The sequence below is a fragment of the Scophthalmus maximus genome, chromosome 18 (genome assembly GCF_022379125.1).
Source record: "Scophthalmus maximus strain ysfricsl-2021 chromosome 18, ASM2237912v1, whole genome shotgun sequence".
NCBI classification, from domain to species: Eukaryota; Metazoa; Chordata; class Actinopteri; order Pleuronectiformes; family Scophthalmidae; genus Scophthalmus; species Scophthalmus maximus.
Genome location: NC_061532.1, coordinates 13,278,754 through 13,292,497, shown reverse-complemented (window position 1 = coordinate 13,292,497; position 13,744 = coordinate 13,278,754). Strand labels below are relative to the sequence as shown.

The following is a 13,744-nucleotide window of genomic DNA, read 5'->3' as shown; positions in this document are numbered from 1 at the left end:
AGCTGGTGGAGTTGAAACTACTTAACTACTTCATATAGTGTTGCGTAATTTAATCTAAATATATGCACATAAACTCGAGATGTTGTAGAATATGTGAGTATCCCACCACTGGTACTTTGTGCAGACAACATTTGGCCTTTGTAAAAGATGTTTTGGACGTAAATCTTTTGAGCACCAACAACTTCTGTACTAAGCACCAATATTTTTTTGTACCCCTGCAGGAGGAGGGTTTGAATGATGTCCAGGAGGTCATTAAGACAGAGAAAGCCTTTCCCGAGCGCCGACTACGGGGAGTGCTGGAGGAGCTCAGCGTTGGCTGCAGGCAAGCGACATAACAATATTCAATAGTCATGGTCCCTGTAGCAGTACTAATGTTGGGACTTAGTGCTCAATACTGATACAGCTGATATATTGCAAAGATAGTGTGGCTTAATAGCCAGCAATGCACTGGACGCTTTCAAAAGGACACGTCTTACATTAAGACTGCGGGCTGCCCTCTGCAATCTTCATCAACCCCCAGAAACTACTGAAGAAAGCAGCTTTCTGCACTGAGGCATCTCTAAAACCTAGTCATTTTGGTTGTCATGGTGAAAGAAACCAGCAGTGTCCTCATTGTGTTTTTTTTCTCTCTCTCTCTCGCTCTCTCTCTTCATGTGCTTTTAATGGTTTTTTTTGCTGCCTGTGTGTATGATGTTCGTTTTATTAAGGCTCTTTATTTTCTGGTCATTTCCAGTCGTTTTGTGACTCTGGCTAACAAGGATGTGAACCTGGCAGGCAGAACCAAACTGGACCGAGAACGACTCAAGTCCTGCATGAGAGAGATGGTAGGATTTATTTTCCTCACACGGAGCAGAGAGGACGTAGTGCGAGCAAAAGAGTCCCTGAATACTTTTGCAGTGGGTTGACAGGAGGGAGATGTTTTCACAAGTCATTGCATTACATTTGCAATGCTATTTCAATTAAGAATTCAAATAGCACTGTGAGCTGGTGACTGAAAAAGAGACGGTTATGATATGAAAAACATCCCATGTTTTAACTAGTACAGTAAATGCATCACTGATGCTTGAAAAGTTTGTTTGCGCACAGAAAAAGTAAAGAAAGAGCGATATTGCATACATGTCTGTAGCAGGTAAACTATTGAAATCAAGAATAAAAGTATTGCAGAAGAACACAAAGCACAAGTTGTTTCAGAAGGTTGCCACAGGGTTGCACTGAACTGGAGGGAAAAGTCACAGATGATTAAGGACTCAATTGCGTAGGGATTAGAAAACAAGCAAGGTGTTTGGAGCGCCGATGACTTTCTGTGTAGTTTTAAAAGGTTTGCTCTGAACCAGAGCAATTTTCATGTCCCCACCTGCAGGACAGCATGGCCCAGCAGGCCAAACAGATCCGGACTCAGGTGAAGAAGAACACAGTCAGAGACAAACTCAAGATGGCACAGAACTTCCTGCAGAAGCTTCGTTTTCTTGCTGATGAGGTACAGATTTAATTCTGTGCGACGTTTTGCTCAAAACTTAAACCTGCCAGACAACATTTTACAGTAAAGCAGCTTATAATTGGGGAATGACACTCTGAAGGTAGATGAGAGTTCCTCTGCATATTTATCTTCTCCAGCCTCAGCACAGCATTCCAGACATTTTCATCTGGATGATGAGCAACACCAAGCGCATCGCCTATGCCCGGATTCCCTCCAAAGACATCCTGTACTCCATAGTGGATGAGGAATCGGGTAAAGACTGTGGTAAAGTCAAAGCCGTCTTCCTCAAGGTATCATCAACTCTTCCTACTGCTCTCTCCCGCTCTCTCTCAACCTTTGCACGTTAAAAGACTCTTTTCAATATCACCCGAAAGAGACGACTCATTAGACTCATTACCAGTTTAAAATGAAAACATGTAAGGTTAATATGACTATTGACAAGAATGTAATATTCATAAACTTGTAGAACTATGACAGTTGGCAACAGAGGAGGTTGAAAATCAATGGCAATATTAGTATATATGGATTGACTTGTGGTAATAAAACCAAAGACAGGATGTGATGCTGTACAATTGACTCAGTGAGTGTTTTTCCAACTGTATATTGCGTCTTTTGCTAGAAACTCTTTCACGATTACTCAGCCCATTCCTCTTGTGTGTCCACAGCTGCCCGGTAAGAAGGGCTTCGGTCATGCAGGCTGGACCGTTCAAGCTAAGCTGGAGCTGTATCTGTGGCTGGGCCTCAACAAGCAGAGAAAGGACTTCCTCAGCGGTCTACCCAATGGCTTTGAAGAGATTAAAGCTGATAAAATGGGCCCTGGTCTCAACTCTGTCCCCCCTGTCAGCCTCGTCTACAACAGTGAGTGACGTAGATGACTGAATGAGACACTTTTCGACACATCTGGGCCGCTGAGTCACATCGGATCTGTGACTGGCTCAAACATTACCATTCGCTGATGCTAAATGTGCAATGGATGAAACATTGTTTCCTGCTCAATAAAATGTACTTTTACCTTAATTTTTGGGCATTGTTTTCTTTAGGTTTTATTTTGCTTTTTTAAACTCTACGATCAATTAGAGGCTTAACACAAACACTCACTCTTCTATTGATCGGTTTTACTTTGTGGTTCACTTTTCTTTCTAACTTCAATGTGAGATTGATTGTAAGTTAATGTGATGCATGCGTGTGTGTGTCTTACCAACAGTGAAGCAGGTGTTTCAGCTGCGAGCACACATGTACCAGGCCCGCAGTCTGTTTGCCGCTGACAGCAGTGGCCTTTCAGATCCCTTCGCTCGGGTCTTCTTCTCCACACACAGCCAGGTTACTGAGGTAAGAACATGAGAGTGTGTGTGTGTTTATATATATATTTACATCTTGTGTACATGTATGACAAACAGTCAGTGTGTGTGTGTATTGATTTTGTGTCAACTGAGATGATCTGCGTGTTCTTCAGGTCCTGAGTGAGACCCTTTGTCCTACGTGGGACCAGCTGCTGGTGTTTGACGATGTGGAGCTGTTCGGAGAGGCCAGTGAGCTGAGAGACGACCCACCGATCATCGTCGTCGAACTCTATGACCAGGACACTGTGGTAGGATCCTCAGCCACGTGAATGAATGAATGAATGAATGGATTCAGCAAAGAGAAACTGATTTGCGCTAATGAAACTAAATAAGTGCTTTGCTTTCTTCATCCCTCGTGTTCTGTCCACCTCTGTCTCACTCATCCGCCATGTCCCTCACATTAACTCTGACCTTGCTCATGTCGTCCTGCTGGCTAAATAGAGTGTGACACTTTTAAGTATTTTAGAGCCTGTGTGAATTAGAAGCTCTAATAGAAGCTGGTGGCTGTTGTAGCGTGAAGTGTTCGGTTCATATAGCTGCTAATGAGCTCTGGAAAAGTTTTGGAAAAGACATTTACATTTACCTTCTCCACTTTTCCTTTTTCATCTACAACAGTAGTCTCCTCAGTAGCACGGAGAGCTGTTGTCATAACAGTGGTGCAGGGGAGAAAACTTCCTCCATAACCTGAAAAAACAAAGGTGTAGAAAGTTGAACAGAATATGCTTACGAACGTTTTTTGTTTGAGAAGCGCTCCTCTTTTTTGTTCTTTATTTGTTAGTTTATTAGTGAGAATAGATTTTTCTTTTTCACAAACTTCTCCTTTGTAAACTCCACATTTTTTTATCCTCCACCACTTTGACCAACACTGACACCAAGTGGTCACCGTGTGACCTGCACCTCTCACACCCTTGTCCTCCCTTGTCCCCCCCCCCGCTTTCCTGACCGCCCGCTGTCACAATGTGGTGTTCAGGGCAAGGCAGAGTTCATTGGCAGGACATTTGCGAAGCCCACCATCAAGATGTGCGAAGAGCACTACGGCCCGCCGAGGTTCCCACCGCAGCTGGAGTACTACCAGATCTACAGAGGGAACTGCACCGCCGGGGAACTGCTGGCTGCCTTTGAACTGCTGCAGGTACAAGATGCAAGAACACACATGAATGAACACACACAGATAATTGAATGTGTTCACATTCACACATGCAACTCAATAGGGCTTGTCTTCTGAAGAGATTGATTGTAAGGAATGCATAAAAGAGCAATGGAACAAATAGCAGAAGTAGGGCTCTCCTTTCTCTTTGTCTTGAAATCTTTTTTCTCTTAATTTATAACTCAATTCTTGCTCCTTTTTTTTCCAGTTTTCTTTGTTCCTCTACCTGCATCATCACACACTCCTCTTTACTTGTTCTTTATTCTGATGACACATTTCCACTTGCCCTTTTCCATGACCATTTACCTTTGTGTCCTCTTATCATCCCCTTCCATCCACTAACATACTCATTTTTCCTCCTTTCTTCTTTGAAATATCTATTTTCTTTTTCTTTTTTTCTTCCTTCCTGTGCCTCCTCCTGCTGCCAACAGATTCCTTTCGATGTGGAGGAGATCAGGCGAGCTCTGATCGCCGTCCATAACTTTGCTGTACCTCAGATAAAGGTGCTGTTTTCATTCTCTCTTTTCATCCCATTACTCTTTGCCTTCTCAATTCTCTACAGTAACTCAGTCTTTAATCTCTTCCACCATGACATCAACCTGTACTTTCTCTTCACTTCTTCAAAGTGATCACATTAAGCAAAGAATTAATTGATACAAATTATCAGGACGGGGGGAAAGAAAACTGGGGTGGTGCACATGCTATATCACAATACAGAAACTGTTGCAACCTTCCCTCTTACTTGTGTATAGATCGGTCAAGGAGGCAGAGCTGACCTTCCTCCCCTCGAGGGGCCAACCGACTCTGAGCACGGGCCCATTTTACCCGTGCCGCTGGGGATCCGGCCCGTCTTGAGCCGCTATCGCATTGAGGTGAGATTTTTAACCCACCGACTCTTAAGTTTTCATCTCTACTGACCATCTTTCCTCACTTGCTGAACTGCTGCGTGTCTCTGGTGCAGGTTTTGTTCTGGGGGTTAAGGGACCTGAAGAGGATTAACTTGGCTCAGGTGGATCGACCCCGTGTCGACATAGAGTGTGCAGGCAGAGGTGTTCAATCTGCCCTCATCCAAAACTACAAGAAAAACCCCAACTTCAGCACGCTGGTCAAATGGTTCGAGGTGGTGGGTACAACCAAATATTTAGAATATTAAAAAAAAATTGGTTGTCTTTACTGCTTTACTTAGAAGACTTAACATCTTAGCCGTTACTGTCTTTTGTCCTCAGGACCTTCCGGAAAATGAGCTTCTGCATCCCCCTCTCAACATCCGGGTGGTGGACTGCAGAGCGTTTGGCCGCTACATCCTGGTGGGCTCCCACGCTGTCACCAGCCTGAGACGATTCATCTACAGCGCCCCAGACAAGACATCCAACAACTGGGCCACTGCAGGTGCTGATACTGATTCTTTTCTCATTGCCCGAGTTTCTCCTTCCTGAATTTGCTTTTGGGAAATAAACATGTTGAATAGTTGATGACAGTTGCCTGAAGTATTAACTGTGTTTGGAGAAGCACTTAGTTTTTTGCTACCAGATAGAAAAACTAGCTAAATTGAAAACCTCAGTATTTACAGAATTTAACAAAAGCACCTCTACTTTTTTGGGGGGTATTTTATTTTATCAACCAAAGAGTTGTAGAATTCTTGATCATTGGTCAACGCCGAAATATTAGAACAGTGACTAACGCACCAAGCAATTCATCGTCTTCTTTTATTTTTCAGTCAGACTTTTAAATCTGAAAATACAAACAAATACAGACAGTGAATAATGGCCCGCAAATTTTTTTTGAAACACGCAGGGTGCAATCTTCAGGTTTTCTGTCATTCACAAGAAGTCTAGTAGATTCTTACCAAACATGGGTAAAATTAGTTTGCCTAATAATTTTTAGATTTTGTTTTAACCTTTTCAAAATGTCATCTGGAGGGGGCTTCCAGAAAGGACCAGACAGTCAAAGGATACTGTACGTGTAAGTCAAGGAAGGTTAAAACAAACTTTTAAGAATTACATTTAAATACCTCTGATCCAGCTCTCTGCTCACTAAAGAATGGATTTTCATTCTTTATTAACTTTGCTGATTTCTCTGCTTGCTTTTTCCACTTTTTTCCCATCTTCTGCCCTCTCTCCATCTGTTGTCCTTTTCTCGCGTGTCCTCGGCTGTGCTCTCCGCTCCTTCCCCCTCTGCTGCCGTCTCTGCCCTCCGACCTCACTCCAGCTAAGCTAATGAATGGCTACATGGTCCTCACAAATGGCGGCTCCCAGCCCCGCTCCTCACCCAGCCTTTCCCCCCGCACCTTCTCTCGCCCCGCAGGTGACCTCATCGTCAACATGGACTCAGAGCCTCTGGTCCGAAAGATGGACACAGTTGTCAAGTTGGACGCTGTAAGCTTGTCCTTTCGATCATGTTTAGTGAAGAACTGCCTGCTCCTTTCTATAGTACTGTGTGTGTTTATAGATATAAATTGTGGGAGTAGTTGCACTGCTTTATGTCCAGTCTCTTTTACCATCCTCTTTTTATGTGCCGCTCCTACCTGCGTCCATAGTGTGTATTAACCCTTGTGTTGTTTAATGTGACGCCCCCCTATCATAGATGTCTGATGCTGTTGTAAAAGTTGACATGGTGAGTAATCGTATCCTATAGAAATTTGTGTTTTCTGGTGGCTCAGTATGATAAGACCTGACACTACTGAGAAATCACTTAAGCGTCTGGGCCTTTTATTTTTTATTTTTTATAGAACGAGGAGGAGAGCGATAAAGAGAAAAAGAAGAAGAAGAAGAAAAAGAAGGGAGGAGTCGAGGAAGAAGACGAGACGGACGAGAGCGTGCTGGACTGGTGGTCCAAATATTTTGCCTCAATTGAGACACTAAAAGAGGTTTGTCTGGTCCCCTCTAATCTCACGGGATCGTCCTCACTCGTGAGATATTATCAGACTGGCAAATGTTTTGCTTACCTCTTTTTCAGACCCTCAGAGCCCAGGAGGCAGCTCAGGCAGAGGCGGAAGAGAGAGAGGACATGGAGATAGCAGCAGAGGCGGCAGGTATCGAACTCCACCGAATCAAACGGGCTGTCCGACAGCGTGCCTCTTTAGCTGGTTTTAAGACTTTATTCCGGAAAATAAGAACACAAATGTTGCTCCGGACATTTTCTGGAATTTTTTCCTTCCGGCCCTCTTTCCAGAAAATGTCAGAGTGAGCCCATGTTAGAATACAGCAATATAATATCTGGAAGCGTTTGTCGCTCCACCCAGACGCCAACCCTCGCCTGAATGTCCCAGAAATTGTTCCCGCTGTTGTGAGCGCGTCTGACTCGGACAAACTCCTGCTGCGTTCTTCATATGAAAAAAGGCAAACTCAGAAAAAATGTCCAGACCTAATTTTCCAGATATTTTATGTCGGTTACTTTGATTTCTTTTAAAGGGATATGTTGCCAACATTGGCTTATAAATTGGGATTCTGCAAGTAAACACACATTCCTGGCTATTCTCTCATAGTTTCTTAGGATTGTTTCGGACACGGCTCTTTGTGAGATGCGAGTTGTAGCACAGAGCATGCAGAGGCTTCGTATGTGCTTTCTGCTCTTTGTCTCCCTCATCCCATCGATCCATCCTTTTTTTCATGCTTTGAACGGACCAAAACATTATCAGATTCATGGCTATTTCTCACATTAGCATCACCTCCTGACTCTGCAGTGCACATGAAAGTTGGCTGATACAGAATCACTTAATTAATCGGAATCTGCACTGACATGTTTTTATATTCACTATAATTAAGAAATTGGTAATAATGTTGAGATTTGTTTGTAACATTGTAAGATTTAAACTCCACAGGATTGGCTGTCGGTCTTCTCAGTAAAAATCTTTGCAAAATACAGTAATCATTAATTGATAACATACTATTTCACATTTTTAGGTGTTTCTACTAACTACCGTAAACAATATTTTCACAAAAGATATTTTTAATTCTGCCGGTACCTTTGTTCAGTTCAAGAATATTTGCCTGCATTTCCAACATGATCTCCGGGGAAACACACACCCCTGTTTAACAAAGCTGTCCGCTTTCATGCTATGGGATGTGTGTGTGGTTCTGTGTGCAACCCTGCCGCCCCTCGTCATGACTCCAACCCTACTTTGTCCACCTCCACCTCCACTCACCCACCCACCCACCCGATCAGACATCAAACCCGATGACCTTCTTCTGAAAGGCTCCAAGACGAAAGAAAGGGGCAAAGACAAGAAGAGCTCCAAGGACAAGAAGAAGAGTCATGCTTCGGACGGGATGGAGAAACGGCCGGTTAAAGCGAGAGTGGACGAGCTGTTGGTGAGTATCATTCTTACCTTTGAAAAAATCTAAGCAGCACACACACACACGCACACACACACAGTTACAGTATACACACTTTGCGTGTGTGATGTCCTGTACAGGTGTACAACAAGGAGTTGGAGAGTGAGTATGCCAACTTTGAAGACTGGCTTCACACTTTCAACTTGTACAGAGGTAAAGCAGGAGACGATGACGAACACGCGCTGGACGACGACCGGATTGTTGGTAGATTCAAGGTGGGAAACCACATTTTAAAAACATGCCTACCCACACAGATCAATCACATGCCTACCAAAAAGAGCTGACTGAAGTTATAACCTTACTCTGTTGATTTCCTCTCACACAGGGATCCCTGTGTATGTACAAGCTCCCTCTGTCTGAGGAGATCACCAGAGAGGCGGGATTTGATCCTAATATGGGCATGTTCCAGAGCATTCCCCATAACGATCCAATCAACGTCCTTGTCCGTGTATATGTGGTCAGGGTGAGTCACCGTCTTACCATTTGAATTCACTACACACCAGTTGGATTTTTTACAACATATTACAATAAGAAGAATCAGATAAATATTCGTTCTTTTCTGTTGCTCTGTTGTGTTTTGTTTTAATCCACCTCAGGCTACTGATCTTCATCCCGCTGATATCAATGGGAAGGCTGATCCATATGTTGTCATCAAACTGGGCAAGTCGGAGGTCAAAGACAAAGAGAACTACATCTCCAAACAGCTCAATCCTGTATTTGGCAAGTGAGTCGAGAGAGAACGCTAATCCTTGTCCCCAAATGTTGTCCCTTTTTTTGCTTTGTTTGTGCAGCAGTATTTTGTTACCAGAATCTGGTTCTTTCATCATACCCTGATATTCTCCTATCATGCTGTTTATTACAACACTCCTTCCACTATTTTCTCTGTGTTCAGATCATTTGACATTGAGGCCACTTTCCCCATGGAGTCGATGCTCACAGTGTCTGTGTACGACTGGGACTTGGTTGGCACCGACGACCTGATCGGGGAGACAAAAATTGACCTGGAGAATCGATTCTACAGCAAATACAGAGCCACCTGTGGCATTTCATCCAACTACTCTGTGTGAGCCTCTGTGTGTCTTTGTCTTTTATAGATCTCAAGTTATTACACAGCAAATGCAAAGATACAAAAATTCTAACAAATGATGGGGAAAAAAGTCAACTAAACAACACGGTATTCAGAAGAGTTATACGAGTCTTTTGGAAGGAAGGCTTAGTGAGATTGTCCTTGGATGATAACACACATATTGACCACAGAATCTCAGTAACCTCCTTGTTTGATTTATTGATGTCAGCCATGGATACAACGTGTGGCGGGACCCGCTGAAGCCCAGCCAGATCCTGACTAAGCTCTGCAAGGACGGCAAGATCGATGGACCTCACTACGGACCTGGAGGCAAAGTCAAGGTGGCGAGTCGAATCTTCCTGGGACCAACAGAGATAGAAGACGAGAATGGTACAGTTGCATTTGTCTCCCAAGGCTCTGAGGTCGTTTGAAGGTCCTACATATACAATAGGACTTTAAATATCACTATTGTGTGGTATGATTACATTTTCCATAAAAAGTTTACAAGAGGAAGGAGATGTAATTCTCCTGCACTGCCTCTATTCCCCAAAAACAAAGTGTCCTGGTTTTGTTTTTTGGTAAATGCAAACATTACATTTTAGTCAGTTATTATCTTTGATTTAACATTCTTCTTCCTGCAGCCAGTGTAATAGTCATCACATATTGGCAGTAGTCTTAGAAGGGCTATAAATGTTTTAAAATAAACCTGTTGACAGGGTTTTATTCTGATTCAAGTGTTTAGTCATTGTGATTTTCTGCTCCCCATCCTTCTCTTCCTCCATTTCTATCGATCGCCCCCAGGTTTGAAGAAGCAGACTGAGGAGCACCTGTCTCTGAATGTGCTCAACCACTGGGAGGAGATCCCAAGAGTCGGCTGCAAGCTTGTCCCCGAGCACGTGGAGACCAGACCCCTGCTGAACGTCGACAAGCCCGGCATCGAACAGGTAGGAGGGCGCCGCGCTTTGTGCAGTGTCATGAAACAGATTAAAAGCGATACGTAAAACGCAATGTCGTTTTCTCTTTGCGTCCAAAGGGCCGTATTGAGATGTGGGTCGATATGTTTCCGATGGACATGCCCGCCCCCGGACCTGCGATTGACATATCACCACGGAAACCAAAGAGGTACACCTGAGGCAAATGGCTGGAGCGAAATTAAAAAGATATGAATCACAGTGAGGCTTTCTGATAATGCATAAGTCCAGTGCATTTTAATAGAGAATTTTCTGTAGTTTTTTTTCAACAGAATTTTGTAGTTTTATCCCTGGTTGAGTTACGGTGAGTCAGTTTGACTAGTTAGCTCTCGACTTACTGTCAAACACGAGTCCAACTGTGTGTATGTGTTCCTTCCTCCCCCCCTTACCAGATATGAGCTCAGGGTGATTATTTGGAATACAGACGAAGTAATACTGGAGGACGATGATTACTTCACTGGGGAAAAGTCCAGTGACATATTTGTGAGGGGGTAGGTACAGCGGGTCGCGGCAGGCAAGCCTCGTCCCGCCGGTGTGAGCTGTGTGTGGATTTTTTTTTTTTGGCCGTTAACCATTATTTTTTTTGTTTTTGTTTCCATTTTTTTTTCTGTGTGCGTGTTTGTGGTGTGTCTCCTGTGTGTCTGTCTGTCTGTCTGTCGTCCTCTCTCTCTTCTCTGGTCAATGCTCTGCTGGTGTCCAGCTTTGAGCTTCGTGTTGTTATTTGGAACACTGATGACGTAATTCTAGAGGACGATGCTTTCATGACAGGAGAGAAGATGTCTGACATCTATGTCAGGGGGTAAACACACAATCCCATCGCATGGCTCGTACAACTACCTCCCTCCCCTGAAGCCCCTTCAATCATTTCTTTGTCATCTTTCCCACTTCTTGTTTTATCTCTTCATGTAAGCACGCAACCTCGCCTGACTCACACTCTCCTGTCAGCACGTTGTGAACTAATGCTGAATGGAAAACTTATACAATAAGGACCAAACCACATGAACTAGACTAAGTCCAATCGATTGATATCACCGACACAATCTAGCGGCATCATCAACATGGCCAATATTATGAGTCGGCGCCAAGCTTTAGACACAACGCTGACATAGTTTAAGGTGAAAATGTTAGCAAACAATTGCTTCTCTACATATCAAGTAGTTGCGAAGCAATATAGCTTTCATTTTCAGTCACCATCTAATGAATTTAAGTCCAACATTCACACTACTTCATATACTCTCAACTCTTTCGGCAAATATTTGCTCTTTTAAAGATTTATTTAGCAATTACGATGAGATGAGAGTGAAACAAAGCAGTAAAGCTTTGTTCGTTTAAAAAAAAAATCTACAAAGCTCGATGAAGGTGATGGAATCTGAGTCAGTGGGTTCATTACAACTATTTAAAAAAGATATCACAGCACCCGGAATAAATTCAATTTAATAATCCTTGTGGTTTGGTCCTTTACTGCAGTTGCTACTAGACAATACTTAAAATAAAGATTTTTTTTCAAATGTTTTTTAATAATTATAAATGTATTGCATGATGGAAGTGTACTGTTTATGCAAACAATATGCATGCCTGTATGACAGACGGAGCTCCACTGTTTTTCACTGTGACTTGATTATTACTCGAAGGTGTTGATGTCGGTATATTTTGTGGAGCCTCTTCACTCCTGCACCTCTTAACCGAAACTCACTACTCCCTCAGTTCACGTGGTGTCACTCGTGGACGTGTCGCCTCGGGACTTTACTGTAGCAAACAGGGTGCCATCTTCCAACAACCCTAAACACCTGGAGGATGATGAAGTATTTTTAGAAATCAAGCCCACCGTTGCTCTGATTTCGTAGATTGTAGTGGCTGATCCCAAACGACCCACCGCGACGCGTTAAGGCAGAACAACCGGGGCTGTTTCAGATGGATCCAGTGTAGCGAGACAGTCGTGGTGATCGCGTTTGTTCGGATGAGATCGGGGCATGTTTGAGTGACATTGTGTCCTTTGCAGCCGAAACTAAAACTTGCCAGTGCCCTCGCAGCCCAATGTGTGTGCGAGTGCATCTCAGTTACCAAATCATTTCGCCTTTTTTTTTCAGTATTTATTTATTGAGATGTTTCAGGCTGAAAATGATCTTTCTGTCAGCTTACGCTTTCTCATGTTTTGAGAACTGAGAGTGCGGCTTTTCCTCCTGCCTCCGAAAGAGCTCCAGCAGACACAGACTACCCTCATGGGCGCTGAGCCTCTGCTCTCTGCATCCAGACACTAAAGATGAACTTTGTTTTTTTGAACAATTTTCACTAATGGCATTTCTGCAAGCTTTGTGTGTGCATGGCTTTGAAGAAAAACATGTGAAGCTCCAGCATCAAATCAGATTTTTTTTTTTGCTCAAGAATCATTCATCTTAATATCGCAGACACACGTATCAATCTGATTTGCTATTGGAGAGTCACGTGACGTGTTTTGATTTTTGACCTTTTAGCATCATCTCTCTTGTTCGCAGACTGGTATATTCCCTATGCTCCTTGTTAAATTAACCCAAATTAATAAATACACAGCAACTGACAGAGCAGTGCAATTTCCTACTTATAAGTGCATGACCGAACACGGAGATCTGTTCACTCTCTGTTCAACAAACCACGATCCGACTGGTCACCCTCTGATCTCTGTGGCCCCGCAGGTGGCTGAAAGGGCAGCAGGAGGACAAGCAGGACACGGACGTGCACTATCACTCGCTGACCGGCGAGGGCAACTTCAACTGGCGCTTCGTCTACCCCTTCGATTACCTCATGGCCGAGGAGAAAATCGTCATCTCTAAGAAAGAGTCCATGTTCTCCTGGGACGAGACCGAGTACAAGATCCCCCCTCGCCTCACGCTGCAGGTGTGGGACGCTGACCACTTCTCGGCCGACGACTTCCTGGGTGAGAGGACTGATGGGGAGAGATTTGCTGGTTGGATTTGAATGTTTCACTGTCTTGACTGCTTCAACTCCGGCTTCTCTCCCAGGTGCGATTGAGCTGGACCTGAACCGGTTCCCCCGCGGCGCCAAGACGGCCAAGCAGTGCTCCCTCAACATGATCCGAAATGAGCACGAGCTTCCCACCATTTCCATCTTCAAACAGAAGCGAGTGAAAGGCTGGTGGCCGTTTGTCGCCCGCGATGAGAACGATGAGATGGAGCTCACAGTGAGTCATCTGCATTCATCTATACAGATGATGATGAAAACATCCCTTGTGCACAGAATAAGAGTCCTAATAAGTATGTGAGTCGTGAGTAGTGTTAGATGCCTTTGATTAATGTTATCGATATCATTCCAGGGCAAAGTTGAGGCCGAGCTTCACCTGGTGACTGCAGAAGAAGCGGAGAAAAGTCCCGTAGGCCTGGGACGGAACGAGCCGGACCCGCTGGAGAAACCAAAG

The 13,744-nt window shown here is 43.9% G+C and overlaps 1 protein-coding gene across 5 annotated transcripts in view; it reads left to right on the top strand.

Annotated features, from left to right (window-relative positions):
* The window catches only part of otofa (otoferlin a), a 60,639-nt gene that overhangs the window by 43,501 nt on the left and 3,394 nt on the right, over positions 1-13,744 (top strand). For 2 of the 5 annotated variants that reach the window (XM_035617509.2, XM_035617508.2), the window contains exons 19-45: positions 222-322; positions 734-824; positions 1,361-1,477; positions 1,615-1,767; positions 2,143-2,335; positions 2,682-2,806; positions 2,931-3,065; positions 3,788-3,949; positions 4,717-4,836; positions 4,926-5,087; positions 5,191-5,353; positions 6,173-6,339; positions 6,548-6,577; positions 6,693-6,830; positions 6,920-6,995; positions 8,129-8,274; positions 8,379-8,513; positions 8,624-8,761; positions 8,895-9,022; positions 9,191-9,361; positions 9,594-9,754; positions 10,166-10,308; positions 10,398-10,486; positions 10,728-10,826; positions 13,005-13,246; positions 13,332-13,510; positions 13,643-13,743. In XM_035617509.2, the coding sequence (XP_035473402.2) occupies positions 222-322; positions 734-824; positions 1,361-1,477; positions 1,615-1,767; positions 2,143-2,335; positions 2,682-2,806; positions 2,931-3,065; positions 3,788-3,949; positions 4,717-4,836; positions 4,926-5,087; positions 5,191-5,353; positions 6,173-6,339; positions 6,548-6,577; positions 6,693-6,830; positions 6,920-6,995; positions 8,129-8,274; positions 8,379-8,513; positions 8,624-8,761; positions 8,895-9,022; positions 9,191-9,361; positions 9,594-9,754; positions 10,166-10,308; positions 10,398-10,486; positions 10,728-10,826; positions 13,005-13,246; positions 13,332-13,510; positions 13,643-13,743 (3,665 nt within the window). Of the gene's footprint in view, positions 1-221; positions 323-733; positions 825-1,360; positions 1,478-1,614; positions 1,768-2,142; positions 2,336-2,681; positions 2,807-2,930; positions 3,066-3,787; positions 3,950-4,395; positions 4,468-4,716; positions 4,837-4,925; positions 5,088-5,190; positions 5,354-6,172; positions 6,340-6,547; positions 6,578-6,692; positions 6,831-6,919; positions 6,996-8,128; positions 8,275-8,378; positions 8,514-8,623; positions 8,762-8,894; positions 9,023-9,190; positions 9,362-9,593; positions 9,755-10,165; positions 10,309-10,397; positions 10,487-10,727; positions 10,827-11,035; positions 11,135-13,004; positions 13,247-13,331; positions 13,511-13,642; position 13,744 lie in introns of all 5 variants that reach the window. The other 3 variants (XM_047328533.1, XM_047328532.1, XM_035617507.2) reach the window with 3 other exon arrangements.